The 16,258-nt window shown below is 35.1% G+C and overlaps 1 protein-coding gene across 3 annotated transcripts in view; it reads right to left on the reverse strand.

Annotated features, from left to right (window-relative positions):
* Positions 1-16,258, reverse strand: part of HERC1 (HECT and RLD domain containing E3 ubiquitin protein ligase family member 1) — a 182,888-nt gene that overhangs the window by 107,865 nt on the left and 58,765 nt on the right. For all 3 annotated transcript variants that reach the window (XM_090270740.1, XM_090270738.1, XM_090270739.1), the window contains exons 12-19: positions 14,720-14,854; positions 14,210-14,375; positions 10,095-10,220; positions 8,720-8,941; positions 6,242-6,394; positions 5,974-6,106; positions 4,466-4,657; positions 1,426-1,647 (exon numbers count right to left, since the gene is read on the reverse strand). In XM_090270740.1, coding sequence (XP_090126866.1) covers positions 1,426-1,647; positions 4,466-4,657; positions 5,974-6,106; positions 6,242-6,394; positions 8,720-8,941; positions 10,095-10,220; positions 14,210-14,375; positions 14,720-14,854 — 1,349 coding nt within the window. The remainder of the gene's footprint in view (positions 1-1,425; positions 1,648-4,465; positions 4,658-5,973; positions 6,107-6,241; positions 6,395-8,719; positions 8,942-10,094; positions 10,221-14,209; positions 14,376-14,719; positions 14,855-16,258) is intronic.

The raw sequence follows: 16,258 nt of genomic DNA on the forward strand, positions 1-16,258 counted from the left end.
AAACTGCAAAACAATATTAAAACTAAAATTGATTTTATTCATACTAAAGGCCAGGTAACTGAGTAAATGTAACAGAAATAAGAGGAAAGTAGAGCTATAATCGATACTTTTGTCCTAGGAGGACATCTGGGACTAACACAGAACTAAACACTGATATAGCACTGTAACCATCTTTATGATGTTAAATATCTCTTGAAAAACCATAATTATATCATAAAGTACCAGTCTAGCATTCATCAGCCATGGCCAGAATCACCTTCTGGTTCATAAATAAAATGATGAATATACACTCCTATTTGGAAAAGAATATCTTCAAAAGCTCTCCTCACTCGACTCTCCATCCCTCCACCCAAAAGCATACATACTCTTTCTCTGATTTTTGTCTTTTCTATTTTGTTTTTCCTCTTGAGACTCTCTTAGATTGGGATTTCTCTAAGACTTCCCTTCTTAAGACACTGAGTCTTTCTCTTAGCAGATAACAATGAATTTTTATCTAATATGACCATATAGGCTACCTAATCTAACTCACTATTTTATGGATTAAAATTAGAGGCCCAGAAAGATTAAAGGAACTCTCCTAGATAAAATGACTAGATCATCTGTTCAGGAACTAGAGAAATCCTCATGTTCAGTCAGAGAGCTAGCTTACCAGCAAAGTAGACAAATGGGAGATGAGGCAGAACAAAGAAATCTCCAAATAACCATAAATACGGAGGAAAAAAATGAGGAATCACACCAGCATGAATGCAGAACCAGCCAGGAGGAGGACTGCTACTCACATCTGAGAGATGTTTGAAAACTGAGCACTGGTAAGTCATGGTAGGTAAACTTATAAAGCTTTACATCCTATGAAGCAGTTTCATAACCTTACAACCCCAGAACACAAGTACTCGAGCATTTTCCCATTTTTATGAGTTGGATGACTTGCCCAAAAAGACTGCCAAATAATGAGAGTGAGCCCTGGCTAGTGTGACTCAGTTGGTTGGAGCATCATCCCATAACCAAAAGGTTAAGGGTTTGAGTCTCGGTCAGGGCACATACCTAGGCTGCAAGTTTGATTCCCAGTCAGGGCATATACAGGAGGCAACCAATCAATGTTTGTCTCTCACATCAACGTTTCTCCCCTTCCTCTCTCTAAAAGCAATAAAAAAAAGTGTCCTCGGACGAGGATAAAAAAATTTTTAAATAATGACAAGAGTGGGACCAGGACTGCATTTTCCTAGTTCAGAGGCTCTTTTCACTACATAATGCTGCAGTATTTAACTTTTTCTGAGGCCTCCAAGTTACAGTCTCAGATCCTGTACCCTGATAATACTGCTTTTGTTTCCTATCAGTTTTGTATTTAGCAAACCCAGAATAAGATAAATCTTCAATGGAGGTACAAACACAAACATGTATTTTAAATGTTGCAAAGAAGTACATTACCTAACTGAGGGGTGTCCATTTCTACACCATCACTAAAAAGTGGTGTTTTCATCCAATATGCAGTGTCCTGTTCCTCTGGAGACACAGGGGAGCCCTGAAGCATGCCACCAAGACACCGCCCAATAAGGAGAGCAATTGTTCTTTCCAGGTCCACAAGCCACACCCAGGACTGGGCTGGCTGAGGTAATGGCAGGCCAGCAGGATCAATCAGTTCTGGCCCTCCTGAAGGCAAAATCATTAGTAACTGTATCTTCGTCATGTATTCAAGATTCTCAAGCTTTCTCCTATACTACAGTAAGATATTGAAGCAAAATAATTTTACAATGAAAGAAATTATAACACTTTCTGTATATATTCCCTTTACTAGGCCAATTTAAAACATATTCAGATAAGTTATGCTATCAAAAATGTCCTTTGTTAAGTTATTAATTTTAAGATAAACATTAAGATAGTATATAACAGAATTATCCCAAGGGATTCTATTCCTACTTTTCATTATCCAGATCAAAGTTTACTTGAGGCATCCCATCCCTCCAAAGTCAACACAAGAGTTAATCTAGTAAAATAACATTTAGAATTGTTTAATGTTTTAAAGCTGAATTCAGAATTGTACTGAGACCCAGGCCCATGCATTCTTATTGTAATTTGTTTTTAAAAGTTATTCACACTAAAAAAAAATAAAACTATACAGCCCTGGCCGGGTAGAGCTCAGTTCATTAGAGCGTTGTCCTGATATGCCAAGGTTTCAGGTTCAATTCCAGGTCAGGGCACATACAACCATCAACCAGTGGATGCATAAATAAGTGGGACAATAAACCCCTCCCTCTCTTTCTGTCTCTTCCTCTCTGCCCCCATTCCTCTCTATTTCTCAAAAATCAATTAAAAAAAAAAACCAAACTATACCATAAAGATAAAAACAAGTATCAGTGAAATTGTGAGGAAATAAAAAACGAACAAATCCAAAACTGGTTATTTGAAAAGACTAATAAAAATGAATAAACCTCTAATAAAGTGATCCTGAAAGAAAATAAAAAATTAGGACTAAAAACAGAGGGTGTAACCACAGATATGAGGGTTTTTAAGATTTTATTTATTTATTTTTAGAGAGAGGGGAAGGGAGGGAGAAAGAGTGGAAGAGAAACATCAATGTGTGGTTGCCTCCTGCACACCTCCAACTGGGGACCTGGCCTGCAACCCAGGCATGTGCCAACTGGGAATCAAACTGGTGACGCTTTGGTTCGCAGGCCAGTGCTCAATCCACTGAGCCACACCAGCCAGGGCTAACAGAGATTTTTTAAAACCATAAGTGAGCCCTGGCTGGTGTGGCTCAGTGTGTTGAGCACCAGCTTGTCAACCAAAAGGTCGCCAGTTTACTTCCCAGTCAGGGCACATGACTGGGTTGCAGGCCAGGTCCCCAGTTGGGGGCATGCCAGAAGCAACTGATCTAAGTTTCTCTAGCACATTGATGTGTCTCTCCCTCCCCACCTCCCTTTCTCTCTCTCTAAAAAACAAAATAAAGTATTTTAACAAAAAATAAAATAAAATAAAAAAGTCATGAATGCATATTATGAACGATTTTACAGCAATAAATGAAAACCAACAAATAACATTTTCTGGAAAGATATCAATTTCCAAAATGGATTTGATAAAAAACAAAAAGCTGGAAAATAACAAAAATCTCTAAAGAAACACAATTAACAGCCAAAGTCTATTAAAAAAACAAAACAAAACAAAAAATAAAGCCCACCAGGGGAAGATAGTTTTATAAATAGTCTTCTAAACCTCAAGAGAAGATAATCCCTATCTCACACACATTATTTCTGAGAAAAGGGGAAAAAAGGAAAGATTCTAAACTGATGCTGTGAGGTTGGTAAAATGGTGGTTGTAAAAATAATGCAACAACAGCACGGCACAGAAAAAAACAGATTATGAAACAGATGCAAAATCCAAAATAAAATGACACCTGACTCACCTGATGCAAATAGAGTGAATCTTAGCAAGTTCTGAGATGCTTTTGCAAAGCAAGAGTAAACCTAGAATATCTCCATATTACACCTAATCAACAACCAGGTGCAGCTGTAATCTTGACACTTCACTTCATCTAAGCCCAGTTGTCACATAACTATACAATGTTAAAGTATGACAGGCCCTCAAGGTCATCTGGTCCAACCCCAATCTTCCAGAAGAAAAAATCTAAGGCTTTAAGAAGTTATAAGTGACTTGCCCAAGATCATACAGCCAAATACTAACAGAGCCAAGACTAAAATCTAGATCTTTTTAGATTATTTCAGGATCATTTGCAATATAACATGTAACCTCACTTAAACTTGAAATGTTTTTGGAAGTCCAATAATAAAATAGCCTTAGGATACACAGACTTTACTGAAAAAAACACACTGATGTTTTCTAGACATGATATTTTAAGCTATATTCACCTTCATAGAATCAACATTTTATACATTAAGAATAAATTTGTGTCATGCCTAAAATCAGAATGCTATTTCCTATAAAGTACCTAAAAAGGAAAACAGAAAAATAGGTTTCCAATTTCCATCTTTTGCATTCAGTTATCTATATATCCAACCAAAATACAAAATATTTTACTGTCAAATAGATTTAAGACTAAAAATCCTTGCATTTAAGAAATAAGTCTTTAATCAAATCAATCTATTGACTATAAAAGGTATCACTTTGCTGCTTACTGAATTATGAAAGAATGCTTTTCTATCATCCACTGTAAAATATATCCCAATTTAAACCATGTCAAAATTAGGAAAAAGATATTTTCTTAGAATCAATGAAGCATACTATTCAAACCTGCTACTCATATAAAGACCGTACTCATGACACTGTTATATATGAGCAACTTCTTAAGTCTTCTCATATAAGTGCCCACTTTAGGCTGTAATCTCTGAGAAGATACAGCTTCATCTTTTCATTATGTAACACGCCCAAGTATGAGGTATGATTTACCTGATGCATGCGAGGGGAAACCACTTTTCTCAAAAGCATTCTTTGCTCTTTTACCATCTTTACTTACCATGAAGAGGCCACTGTAACTCTTGGTCTTCCAACAGAGCTGCAGCTGGCAGGAGTCTATTAAGGCAATCAAGAGGTGGCAACAAGTCGAGGAGGTAACTCAATAAAGGCCGAGCCACCGACACGGGGAGTAACAATAAGGAATTAACAATCTGGCAGAGCATACTGCCTGCAGCTGAGACATATATCACATCTATGAAGGGTAAGAAAGTCAACATGGATCAATTGTTACAAAACTTAAAAACAAACAAATCTTAACCTAGAACTACAGTACACTAACTCAGTAACTCTCTGTGGAATATCTGCCTGGTAGCTGGTGTGGTATTAGATTTACTCACTTTCAGTGAGTGCCACCAACAGACACTTTGTGGAAAAGCATACATATCCTCAGGACAACAAATTCAAAAGATTAAAGCTCGCTCCCTTAAAATGCATTATGAATTGCTGATTCACACATCTATCTTTTTTAGATTTACTCAAGAAATATTTCCTGAGTTCATAAACAACATACCAAGCACTGTTCTAGGTGAAAGGGATACAGCCATGAACAAAGAGCTAAAAATTCCTGCCCTTGTGGTGCTTACATTTTAATGAGAGAAGAAGCCTTTTATGTTTTTTAAACCAAATTAACTTTTAAAAAATTAAGATCACCTCAAAGCATCTATCTTTTTATTATCTGTATCAGTTTTTAATCAATTTTGTTTCAATACGTATTTTGCTGTATTTTGGTCAGAGTGGACCATTCAGACATTAGCTCGGTTTGAATGGATTAAATTTTAAATGCCTATGCAACAACAAAATGGAGGAGTCTAGTAAACAATGGTTTTAATTTCCCAGTTTTTTTCTTTTTTCAGTGGTAGCACTTTGAAGATGAGTTAGTTTTAAACAGACTACTGAATTTTTTGCCTTTGGCACAACCAAAAAAGATACCAGTAGGTAACCAGAGAAAGGCCCATGTGAAAAGGGAGTCCCCAGCTAGGGGCAAGCATGAGAGTCAACATATACCTGGTGGTTAAAGACAATGGAACCAGGTAAGATCATTCAGGGAGAAATAAGGGTTGAGGGCATGTCCAAGGAACAGGAGTTTATAGAAACCAACAAAAAACAGTGATCAGAGAGATATGAGTAAAAACAGAATTACAATTACACAGAAGCCCAAGGAAAAGAAAGTATTTCAAGAAGCAAAGAGAAATACTGGAAAATGCTGAAGGTAAAGAAATAGCAGATAAAAATCTCACTTTATCTCATTTAAAATTAATCTTTTTGTGCATATATCACCTAATGCCTTAAAATTAGGCTTTGGTCATGTCAATTAGTTTTTAAGATTAATCACATCAGTCACTATTACCATCACCCCCAAACCAAGATCAATGGGGTTTTCAGTAAGAAGAAGATTCAAGATCATTCTTATTCCACTCAGACGTTTTAGGCTCTCATCAGGTTTTGGAAAGTTTAAGAACTCTTACTTTACAACTATTGATTAAATTTGAAATATAGTTCCAAACACACCTCTTAATTTTTCTCCAACGCTGCCATTCCAAGGACTTTCTTTGAGCAAATTTGCAGAACGTGAATAAATATCTGTGGCATGAGGCAACAATAGCTGAAGATGTTTATGAAGCAATGCCACACTGCTTGAGTTCTAAGGGGAAAAAATTGCTAAATTACTACTTTAAAGATTACTACTTGAAAGGTACAAAAATATCATGCCTTAACCAAATGCCTGAGTTTCAAGGTCCCTGAAAAAGACCATCATAAAAGGCAAAGAATTACATACCTCACTAATGTTATTGATATGGCAAAATGCCAGCAGCTGTTTCTGCAGTGAACACAGCAATTCATGAAGATGAGCAGGCTGACTGTTCTCTGAAGATGATGTTCCAAGTAGAAATTTATCACTATTCTTTTCTAGCTCTCCAAATGCTTGATCCTAAAATGATACATAAATGAAGATTATACTTGAAGTGTTTGAAAATGAAAGTAACACTCTATCTTAAATGATTCTGATTTCAGAAGCCATTGTCTTCTTTCTTCAATATTATCAATCCTTAAATCTTTGCTATGTTATCAGCTATTAGATAGTAAGATTTAACAACAATCTCAATTTGTTTTTTCCATTAAAAATACATATTTCACCAAAGAAATTTTGAAAATATAGCCAAAAATTGGAAAACAGTACAATATCCAGAGATAACATATTTCAACATTTTTAATTTTATTTTTTATTTATTGATTTAAGAGAGGAAGGGAGTGGGAACAAAGGAGAGAGAAAGAGAAAAACATGAATTCGTTGTTCCACTTATTTAGGCATCCATTGGTTGCTTCTTGTATGTGCCCTAACTAGAGATCAAACCCACAACCTTGGTGTATCAGGACGATGCTCTAAGCAACTGAACTACTATCCAAGGCCTCAATATTTTAATGTTATTGTTTTCCATATCTCTTATGAATAGCTTTTGTTTTCACATGTTGTGTACTTCTAAGATCACAATTCTTAAAAATTAAATTTGTTTCTGATGATAATAGCAATAAGTGGACTAAATAATTTACAATATGCAAGAGAGACTCTCGCAGAACATTTTAAGACCCTTGCTATAAGCACAATTGTAAGCTCCCAAATAAGCACTATCAGAGAGAAACTGAATGTTTGTGTCCCCTCAAAATTCATCTTGAAACCTAACCCCCCAATGTAACAGTAATTGGAAGCAGCACTTTTGGAAAGTGAATGGTCCTGAGGGCAGAGTCCTCATGAATGGGATTAGCGCCCTTATAAAAGAGACCCCAGAACGCTCCCCTGTGTGAGGACATAGGCAAGAAGAAGCTATCTATAAACCAAGGAGCAGGCACCACCATATCTGCCAGCACTTGATCTTGGACTTGCTACCTCCAAAGCTGAGAAATAAACCTGTGCTGTTTATAATCCACTCATTCCAGAGTATTCTACCACAGCAGACCAAACAGACTGAGAAAAGAACCATTATTTTTAAATCTTGGAACTTGACAAATACAGTTTAAATTACAGTATTTTTAAATGATCTTAGCCCAAAAGGAGTTAGTATTTTATTGCCATTTTCATATAATATGCACATCTACCTTAACCCTAATGAGACAGTAAAGGCACTACTTTAATTTGGCATAAATGTTCCTTACAACTTTGGAGAATATTTTCAATCAATAACAAGTGGATACCGATATACTATAACACTGTTCCCATTTCACTTTTAGCCAAATATCAGATCAAACTTACATTCTTAAATGTTAGAGAAAATAATTCTATAGGAACAACTGTCACTCCAATTTAGTCAACAACCTTTTATTTTGGCCAGAACAAAACACTAAGACTTATATGGAAAAAAGAATATACAGACCTGACCTTGAAGAGGCATAGGAGACAATATGAAATGATACACAAACAATTCAAAGTTACACAGTACACTTTTGACTAGAAATTGCTAATGGGTATACAGTTATAATTACATGATAAGATGGGGTTATTTGGGCAAGGCTTCCTAGCATGAAGAAGTCACAGACTAGTCGACAGGAAGAGCAAGCAGAAGACAGGTGTGCCATGTGCATGAGCTCAGATGCGAGTGGTGTGTAAGACAAATGATGAAGGGTCAGAAATGGTTTTAATTTAATACAATGAGGTTTTTTAATACAACAAGGTTATTCCAGCAGTCATGAGAAGAGACCACAACAGTGAAAACAGTTACAACACTGCTATTAGTATTAGGTCATGATGGCCTGAGTTAGAACCCAAAGAAATGAAAAGAAAAAAAGACATGGATCTAAGAAACACCACAGAGTAAGAATTAACGGCATCCTAATACAGGGAAAGTTATAGTGTCCACTGACTTTCTCCTGTTGACTAGCCTATTCTTAGTACCACATTTAATTGTAAGATTATACCTGGTAAGATCAATCATTATTGTATCTATCATCATTATTCTTCTCTTGCAAAATGTTGTTGACTATTTTTATGTTTATTCTTGTACATTAACATCAAAAAATTTGGTAAAATTCTAAAATAATTATCTTTGGAATTCTTAATTATAAATCATTAGGCACTCATTTCAGAATATCTGACATGTTTTCCTCCTATGGGGGAATGGAGTCTTGAGTTTTATTTATTTCATTAGTGTTTAAATGTCAAAATATCCTGACATGAGGTAGTGATACCTTCCTCCTCAAAAAAAAAAAACAAAAATAGGGCACTATTTTTTTTTTTTTACCACAAAGAAAAAGAACAACTTACTGTATAAAATCCTAAATTTCTTAAGAGAGTCTTCATCAAAATTTCAGCCAGATGGGTGTCTGGATGGCAGCCCTGAGTGCCATAAGGTTGATCGGACAGGCTTCCGTAGCCAGTACACACAGAAGAGAGGTCAGCAGCGTCAGAGGGGGAGCTATAGCCAAGTAAGGAGGCTACATGGGTATGATCTTGCAAACTTGTCAGAATGATATCCAATTGCATTCTCTAAAAAAAAAAAAAAATTTCATTGATAAATTAGGAACAAATAATTAGCTTAAAATGCACTAGAAAAGAAAAAAAAAGATCCCAGAAAAAAAAACTATACTAATAATGCTAATTCACTTCATATCCTGATTAACAATAATCTTTTAGCAAGTGTGTAATCAAAAGAGAAGTTATCCCATTAATATCATTTTGAAAAATGCAACTTACAGTTGTATTGCAGTCTTTATTACAATACCTAAAACTCTAAACTAAAATGGCATAGCCAAAGAACTTATATGCATGACCCATGGACATGAACAACGGTAGGGGGATTGCCTGAGGGAGTTGGGGGGTGCTGGGTGGAGGGGGGCAAAGGGGGAAAAATCAGGACAACTGTAATAGTATAATCAATAAAATATTAAAAAATAAAATAAAATGGCATACTCCGCATAATGATTTTAGCAGTATAAGAGCAGGAAATGCCAACAAATAAATTATATTACACATTCTTCTACAGAATTATCAATGAAAATACTTATTTAATGTTTAAAATAAATCACTGAAATGTAAACCAAAGCAAAATACTCACTGCAAGGCATCTGTGATTATTATATTCTGAGTATGTACCACTTCTTCCCTCAAATCTATAACTCTATGATTGATTGTTCTACTTGATTAAGAAAATGTACTTACTACTTACTTTAATGTGCAGGAGATATTAAAATGAAGAAAATAAGCATACTCATATCATCAAATACTTTTTCATAATAGTCATCTTCTTTTACTTTTTATGTAAGTAATTTCAAACTGAGTTCTAGGCATGGAACCAACAGTAGTGCATGCCATTGATTTTAACTCAATATACTACAAATAAATTAAAAGGTCTCTGGGTTTGACATGTAAACAACACTGAAAAAATTAGTCATGATTCTAATAATTATCTCCAAATAATTTAATAAATTATCATTTACTTCACCTTCATTAGAAATTTGGGAACTCTTCCAGCAGAGAACATTAAATACTAAGATTTACCAGAACCATCAAGTATTATTTTATAAACACTAGGCAACTGATTAGCTTTATCATCTTCTCTCTCTCTCTCTCTCTCCCCCTCTCCCCTCGACCCTTTATTTTTTATATTACTGGATTACTTAGATACCATGCGATGGCTCACCTGTCCTTTAGATAAGCTTTCCCATCTATCAGGTCCTTGGGGTAAAAGAGAATGAAGTAATTCCATACGTTCTCTCAATGGAGGTAACAGCATGGTTGCTCCCACTGACAGAGTTTCAATTACCACCTAATATCAAAAAAGAAAAGTGGATTTATTGACCTGGTTCTTATGTTTTTAATAAATAAAAAGATTAATTAAATCCATTGGCTATTAGAATCACAGAAGTCTAAAGAAGGTGGATCATGGAAGTCTAAATAAAGGGAATATGGGGGGGGGGGGGCAAAGGGAGGGGAGAATGCAAGTCCTTCTTTACATGTCTTTAAGAAGACCAGAATACATATTTTGGATTTGACACTAAATAGATAATCAGCACCCAACAATATTTAGTGTCGAATCTACAGCACTGATCCTAGAAAGTGCAAGACAGACAAAAGCCCTGCTTTCAGGAGTATATAGACTAGTGGGAAAGAGAGATTCCGAGCAAGTAATTGTGAGTGTGAAAGGATTCACATGGGAAAAGTAAATGGCAGTGTACATTTAAATGGGCACACACACAAAAAGGCAATTAACATGGCCTATGAGATCATAGACAGTCTCCCTAAGGTTTAGGCATTTAAATTAAGAATTAAAAATAAGAAGGACTTAGCCAAACAGAAGTCCAGGTAGCAGGAGCAGCATAAAGAATAGATGTATTATCTATGACCCATAACTTCTCTGGGTCATAGCTTCTTTATCAGTAAAATGAGGGTACTGGACGAGATAAAAGACACACTCAAAGATTAAGAGGTCTTTTTTATATAAATTAAAAAATATAATAGAAGAAATAAAAAATATCAGTAGGAGGGTTAAATATAAAATAAAATTCCTCACAGAAGAGAAAGTGAAAAACAGGAAAGAAAACAAGAAAATTAAAAGTCCTGGTCCAGGAACCTTAGTATCCCAATAATAAGGAATTAAAGAGAAAGAGAAAACAATGAAGAGGAAATAACAATACACTTCAAGATAATTTCTTAAAACTGAAGGTTATGGGTTTCCAAATTAAAAGCTGTTCACCCAAGTATACATCACAATGGATAAAATCAGACCCACATCAGTTCATATTATTTTCAAATGTGAGAATACAAAGAACAAGTAGAACTTGCTATAGAATCCAGGAAAGGGAAACATATTCCCATACAAAGTATCAAAAATCTGCATAGCAGTGATTTTCTGAGTACACTGAAAGCTAGAAGGCAATGACTTTACAATTCTTATGGGAAAGTGATTTTCAATTTAGAATTCTATGCCTCAGCTATTCATGAAGCTATTCAATTTCCAAACGACTTAAGTGTGAATATATTCTCAAAGAATATATTTTCTATGACCCTTCTCTCAGAAACTACTGATGGATGTTGAAACTTGGCAGACACACCCTAACCAAGCAATCAAGGTTAAAATAAAATCTCCAGTAATAAAACACATCAATATCATGAACCCCAAGGTAGAATATACAGAGGACACATCATTTCTGTGGTATTCTTGCCAAAAATGCATAACCTTTGTCCAATCATGAGAAAATAACAGATATTCAATTTAAAAAAAAAGCTGACTAGAACTCATGAAGGAAGGAAAGAACAAAGAATTGTTACACAGTGCAGGAGACTAAGGATTAAATGCAATACGGGATCCTGAACAGGATCCTGCAAAAGGACAAGGACATTAGCGGAAAACTGATATAATTTCTAATAAGGTCTTTAGTTTAATTAACAGTATTAAGTCAATGTTAACTGCTTGGTTTCGATACTTGTACTGTGGTTATGTAAGACATTACTACTAATCCCTTAGTAGTATCTATCACCTGGGTGATAGATAACATGCAAACTCATTTATGTAACTTTCCTTTAAGTTTACAATTGGTTCAAAATAAAGCACTAAAAAAGAAAGAAACAAAACACAGCAACAGTAATCACTGTAAACAGACAAATCACTAGAAGTTTCAGGAATAAGAAAAAGGGAAAAAAATAGCCCTCAACAGAAATAGCTTTATACACATCCTGAGAGGACCCATCTCCTCGGGACTCTCCTAAGACCCACCTAAGAGTAGCTACCAAGGAGACTCAAGGAATAAACAATTCTAAAGATCATTTCTGTTTACTTTTCTTACTTTATTCCAGTACTTTTCAACCTTTAAAAAAATATTTTGCTACCTCATTGCGGATAAACATTAAATCCTCCAAGTTCCCATTTATCACCAGTTTAACATTAATACTCCCCCTACCTGCATCCTAGGGACATGTCCCCTGTAGCAGAAAAATCACCATATCTTTTTTTTTTTTTTAATTGACATGTAAGTCACATGTCATAAAATTCACCTTTTGAAAGTATAAAATTCAGTAGTTTCTAGTATATTCAGTCTTTATGCAACCATCACCACTGTCTAATTTTAGGACATTTTTTTATTACTCCCCAAAAGAAACTGTACCCATTAGTAGTCACTTTCCATCTCTCCTTCCCCCAACCCCCTGGCAACCAACTAATTTATTTTTTGTCTCTGTAGATTTGCCTACTATGAACATTTCATATATATGGAATAATATAATATGTGGCCTTCTTAGCATAATGTTTACTAGGTTCAGTCATGTAGCATGTGTCAGTGCTTCATTGCTTTTTATGGCTGAATATTACACTGTGTGGACATACTACATTCTGTTCATCCACCACTGGCAGACATTCATTTATTTCCACTCTTTGGCTATTATCAATAATAGTGCTATAAACATTCATGTATACATTTTTGTGTAGATGTATGTTTTCAGTTCCTTGGGTATATATAGATCTAGATGTGGAATTGCTGCATTATACGATAAGTCTACGTTTAGCTATTTAAGGAATTACCTGTTTTCCAAAGCAGCTTCACCATTTTACATTCCCACCAGCAACATATGAGGATTCTAATTTCTCTACACTTGTCAACGTCAGTCTTTGTCACTACAGCCATCTAGTAGGTATGAAACTGTATCTCATGTGGTTTGATTTCCATTTCCCTAATGACTTATGATGTAGAGCATTTTTTCATGTGTTTATTGGCCATGTGTATATATCTTCTTTGGAGACATGTCTACTCAGATTCTATTTTCATTTTTTAATTGGGCTGTCTTGTTTATTGTTGAGTTGTAAGAATCTTTTATATATTCTAGAAGCAACAAGCTTATTAGACATAAGTTTTACAAATATTTCTCCCATTCTGTGAATTGTATTTTGATTTTCTTGATAATGTCTTTAATTTTGGTGAAGTCCAATTTACCTTTTTTTTCTTTGGTTGCTTGTGCTTTGGTAGTCATATCTAAGAAATTAGTGCTTAATCCAAGATCATAAAGATGATGGATGAGTGGGTGAACAAAATGTGGTATATACATACAACAGATTATCCAGCCTTATAAAGGAAGGAAATACTGCCATATGCTACAACACAGATGAACCTTGAAGACACTGTGACAAGTGCAACAAGCTAGTCACGAAAAGAAGCAATGTATAATTCCATTTATAAGACACAATGTCAAAATCACTGACACAAAAAGTACAGTGGTAGTTGCCAGCAGCCAGAGGGAGGGACGAATGAGGAGTTATTAAACATGGTTACAGAATTTCAATTTTATAAGACAAAAAGAGTTAGGAGATGGGTGGTGGTAACTGCTGTACAATATTATGAATGCATTTAATGGCACTGAACTGTACAACAGTTAAAAATAGCTTATATGGTAAATTTTATGCTATATGTATTTTCTCATAATAAAAAAATAAAACTAGGTCCTTGTCCTCATAAATTCATCTTCTGGTGGAAAAAGACAGGCATGTTTATAAACAGACAACTCCAATACAATGTGACACATGAGAACATATATAAGAGAAATCTAACCTGGCAGGAGAGCAGGGAATGAAAGGTTTCTCAAGAGATGGCACTTGACCTTTATTTTAAATGATGGATTAACCAAAAACATTTGTTCTCACCAAGAAAACAGGAGTAGGAGAAAAATCATAACCAAATGAAGTTTTCTAAGATACAGTTGAATTTATGAGTTACAACCTCAGAGAAAGATGTGCCCTGAGGTTCAGATCCATGAGTCCTATATTCTTACCTCTTGGATTTCATCTGGGACAGTTGAGTCCATCAGTCTGAAGAGCAAATTTCGAAGTGGACCTGCCTGTCTCCCAAGAATGCTGGTAGCTACCCCTCCCGCAAGTGCAAGAGCAAGGTGATTTGAAAGCAGCTTCAGGCACAGCTTAAGGAAATTGTGGTGTTCCCTGAAACCAAATAAACGGCTGTGAACTTTTGGAATATAAATGAGCATGTGTTTTCCAGTTTGGGTAACATTTTTTTCTCTTTAAAAACTTTGTCAAATTATGACCAACAGTAATTTTTAAAACGTGATTCATGAAATTATAAATAACTCTCCAGAAAGGTTATTATAAACAAGTACCTAAGTTTAGTTCTTTTTTCAGATTATAAAGAAGTTCCATATAATTGAGGGGAAAATTGAACAAAAAAGAATAGTAAGTCAAAACTCAAAATGAGTAATTAACAGATGTGCACACACACAAATATATATATATATATATACATACATATATATACACACACAACATACCTTGATGAAGGGAAAGGGAGTGGGGGTATCTCACTGTTTATTTTATCACAGTATCTCTCGAGAAAAGAACGCAGGTGTGAGAAGGTACTCTCTTCAAGATCTACACAGTAAGGTCGGTGCCATGCAACAACTTGTCTAGAAAAAAGCATAAGAAAAATCACGGAACAGCCTCAACATAAAATGCTTACACATGATCAAAAATGAAGACCAAACCATTATTACAGCTGAAAGATTTCAACAAGACACACAGAAGACCTCTTGAGTATGAAAGTGATAAAACCCTTCATGTTAGCAACTGAGAAAAACCAAGAATTCGCCACCCTAGAGTTCAAGAGGAAAACATATAACCACCACCTGTTTTGGAAGGTTTGGACATTCATTCACCTGAAGACAGAGGGCTGAGTCACATGATCTATTCTAGCCCCTTCTGACTCTAAGGGTCTATAAAATGTGTATTTTAAGAAAAGTAGCCTCACTCTATACAGTGATATACTGACATCTATTAAAAGAAATACTCCCGAAAACTCTTGTTTGACTTTTATTTTGAAGAGAATCTATAAATATTTTTAATTTGTTAAAATGTCATAATAAACCCCATCTAAATAAAAGGTCTAGAATGTAAACATAGTTGACCACTGAACAACGTGGGTGTTATGGGTGCTGACTGCCAGTCTCCACCACCATCAAAAATCCATGTATAACTTTTGAATCCCCAAAAACTTAACTGCAGTTGTACCTCAGTACCTGCAAGAGATTGGTTCAAGGACAGCAAGCCCTCCCCTTGTAGACAGCAAAAACTTTGGGTGCTCATGTTCCTTATATAAAATAGCAGAGAAAAAAGCATACAGTTGGGCCTCCAGTTCCATAGATTCCCAGCCACAGATTGAAAAGTCATACTGTTTCCGATCCACAGTTGGTTGAATCTGTGGATGCGGAGAGCCGACCATATATTTATTGGAAAAAATCTGTACATGTATAAGCGAACCAGTGCAGTTTAAACTGATGTAGTTCACAGGTCAACTGTATAATACATTCTGAGTTGTAAATTAGCCCATATGCATCTGAAAATATCTGAAATAACCACCAAATTCCTTAAAATTCAATCTCCTAGTATAGGCTAAAAATCACCTACCTGATCATCTAAACAGATATGATTATCACTTTAGGAAAACGCTAAATTTCTGCAAAAAGTAACTTTAGAAGTCTGGCAACTGCTTTTTTCCAAAAATGCAACCAGATGAAGGGCACAGAGGCTAATCAACTATTTAAATCAATAAAACCTAGTTCTGATTTTGATTATTTTAACTTCCTCTTGATATGTAGACATAATTTTTTAAATCTGTAGCTGGACACAGAGAAGGAATTCAAAATGTTTAGGAGACAAATTTTAAAAATATCTTACATACAGAGGATAACTTCGTGCTTTTAAAACATATCTAACCTCAACATTCAAACTGAAAGAAACCTAGATGTCAATTCTATGATAGTAAAAAAAAATACTAAAAATGTCCAGTAGGGCATTTTATAAACAAAGTACTG

The sequence above is a fragment of the Furipterus horrens genome, unplaced genomic scaffold (assembly GCF_987537825.1).
Source record: "Furipterus horrens unplaced genomic scaffold, mFurHor1.1.pri manual_scaffold_3, whole genome shotgun sequence".
In the NCBI taxonomy this organism is placed as follows: domain Eukaryota; kingdom Metazoa; phylum Chordata; class Mammalia; order Chiroptera; family Furipteridae; genus Furipterus; species Furipterus horrens.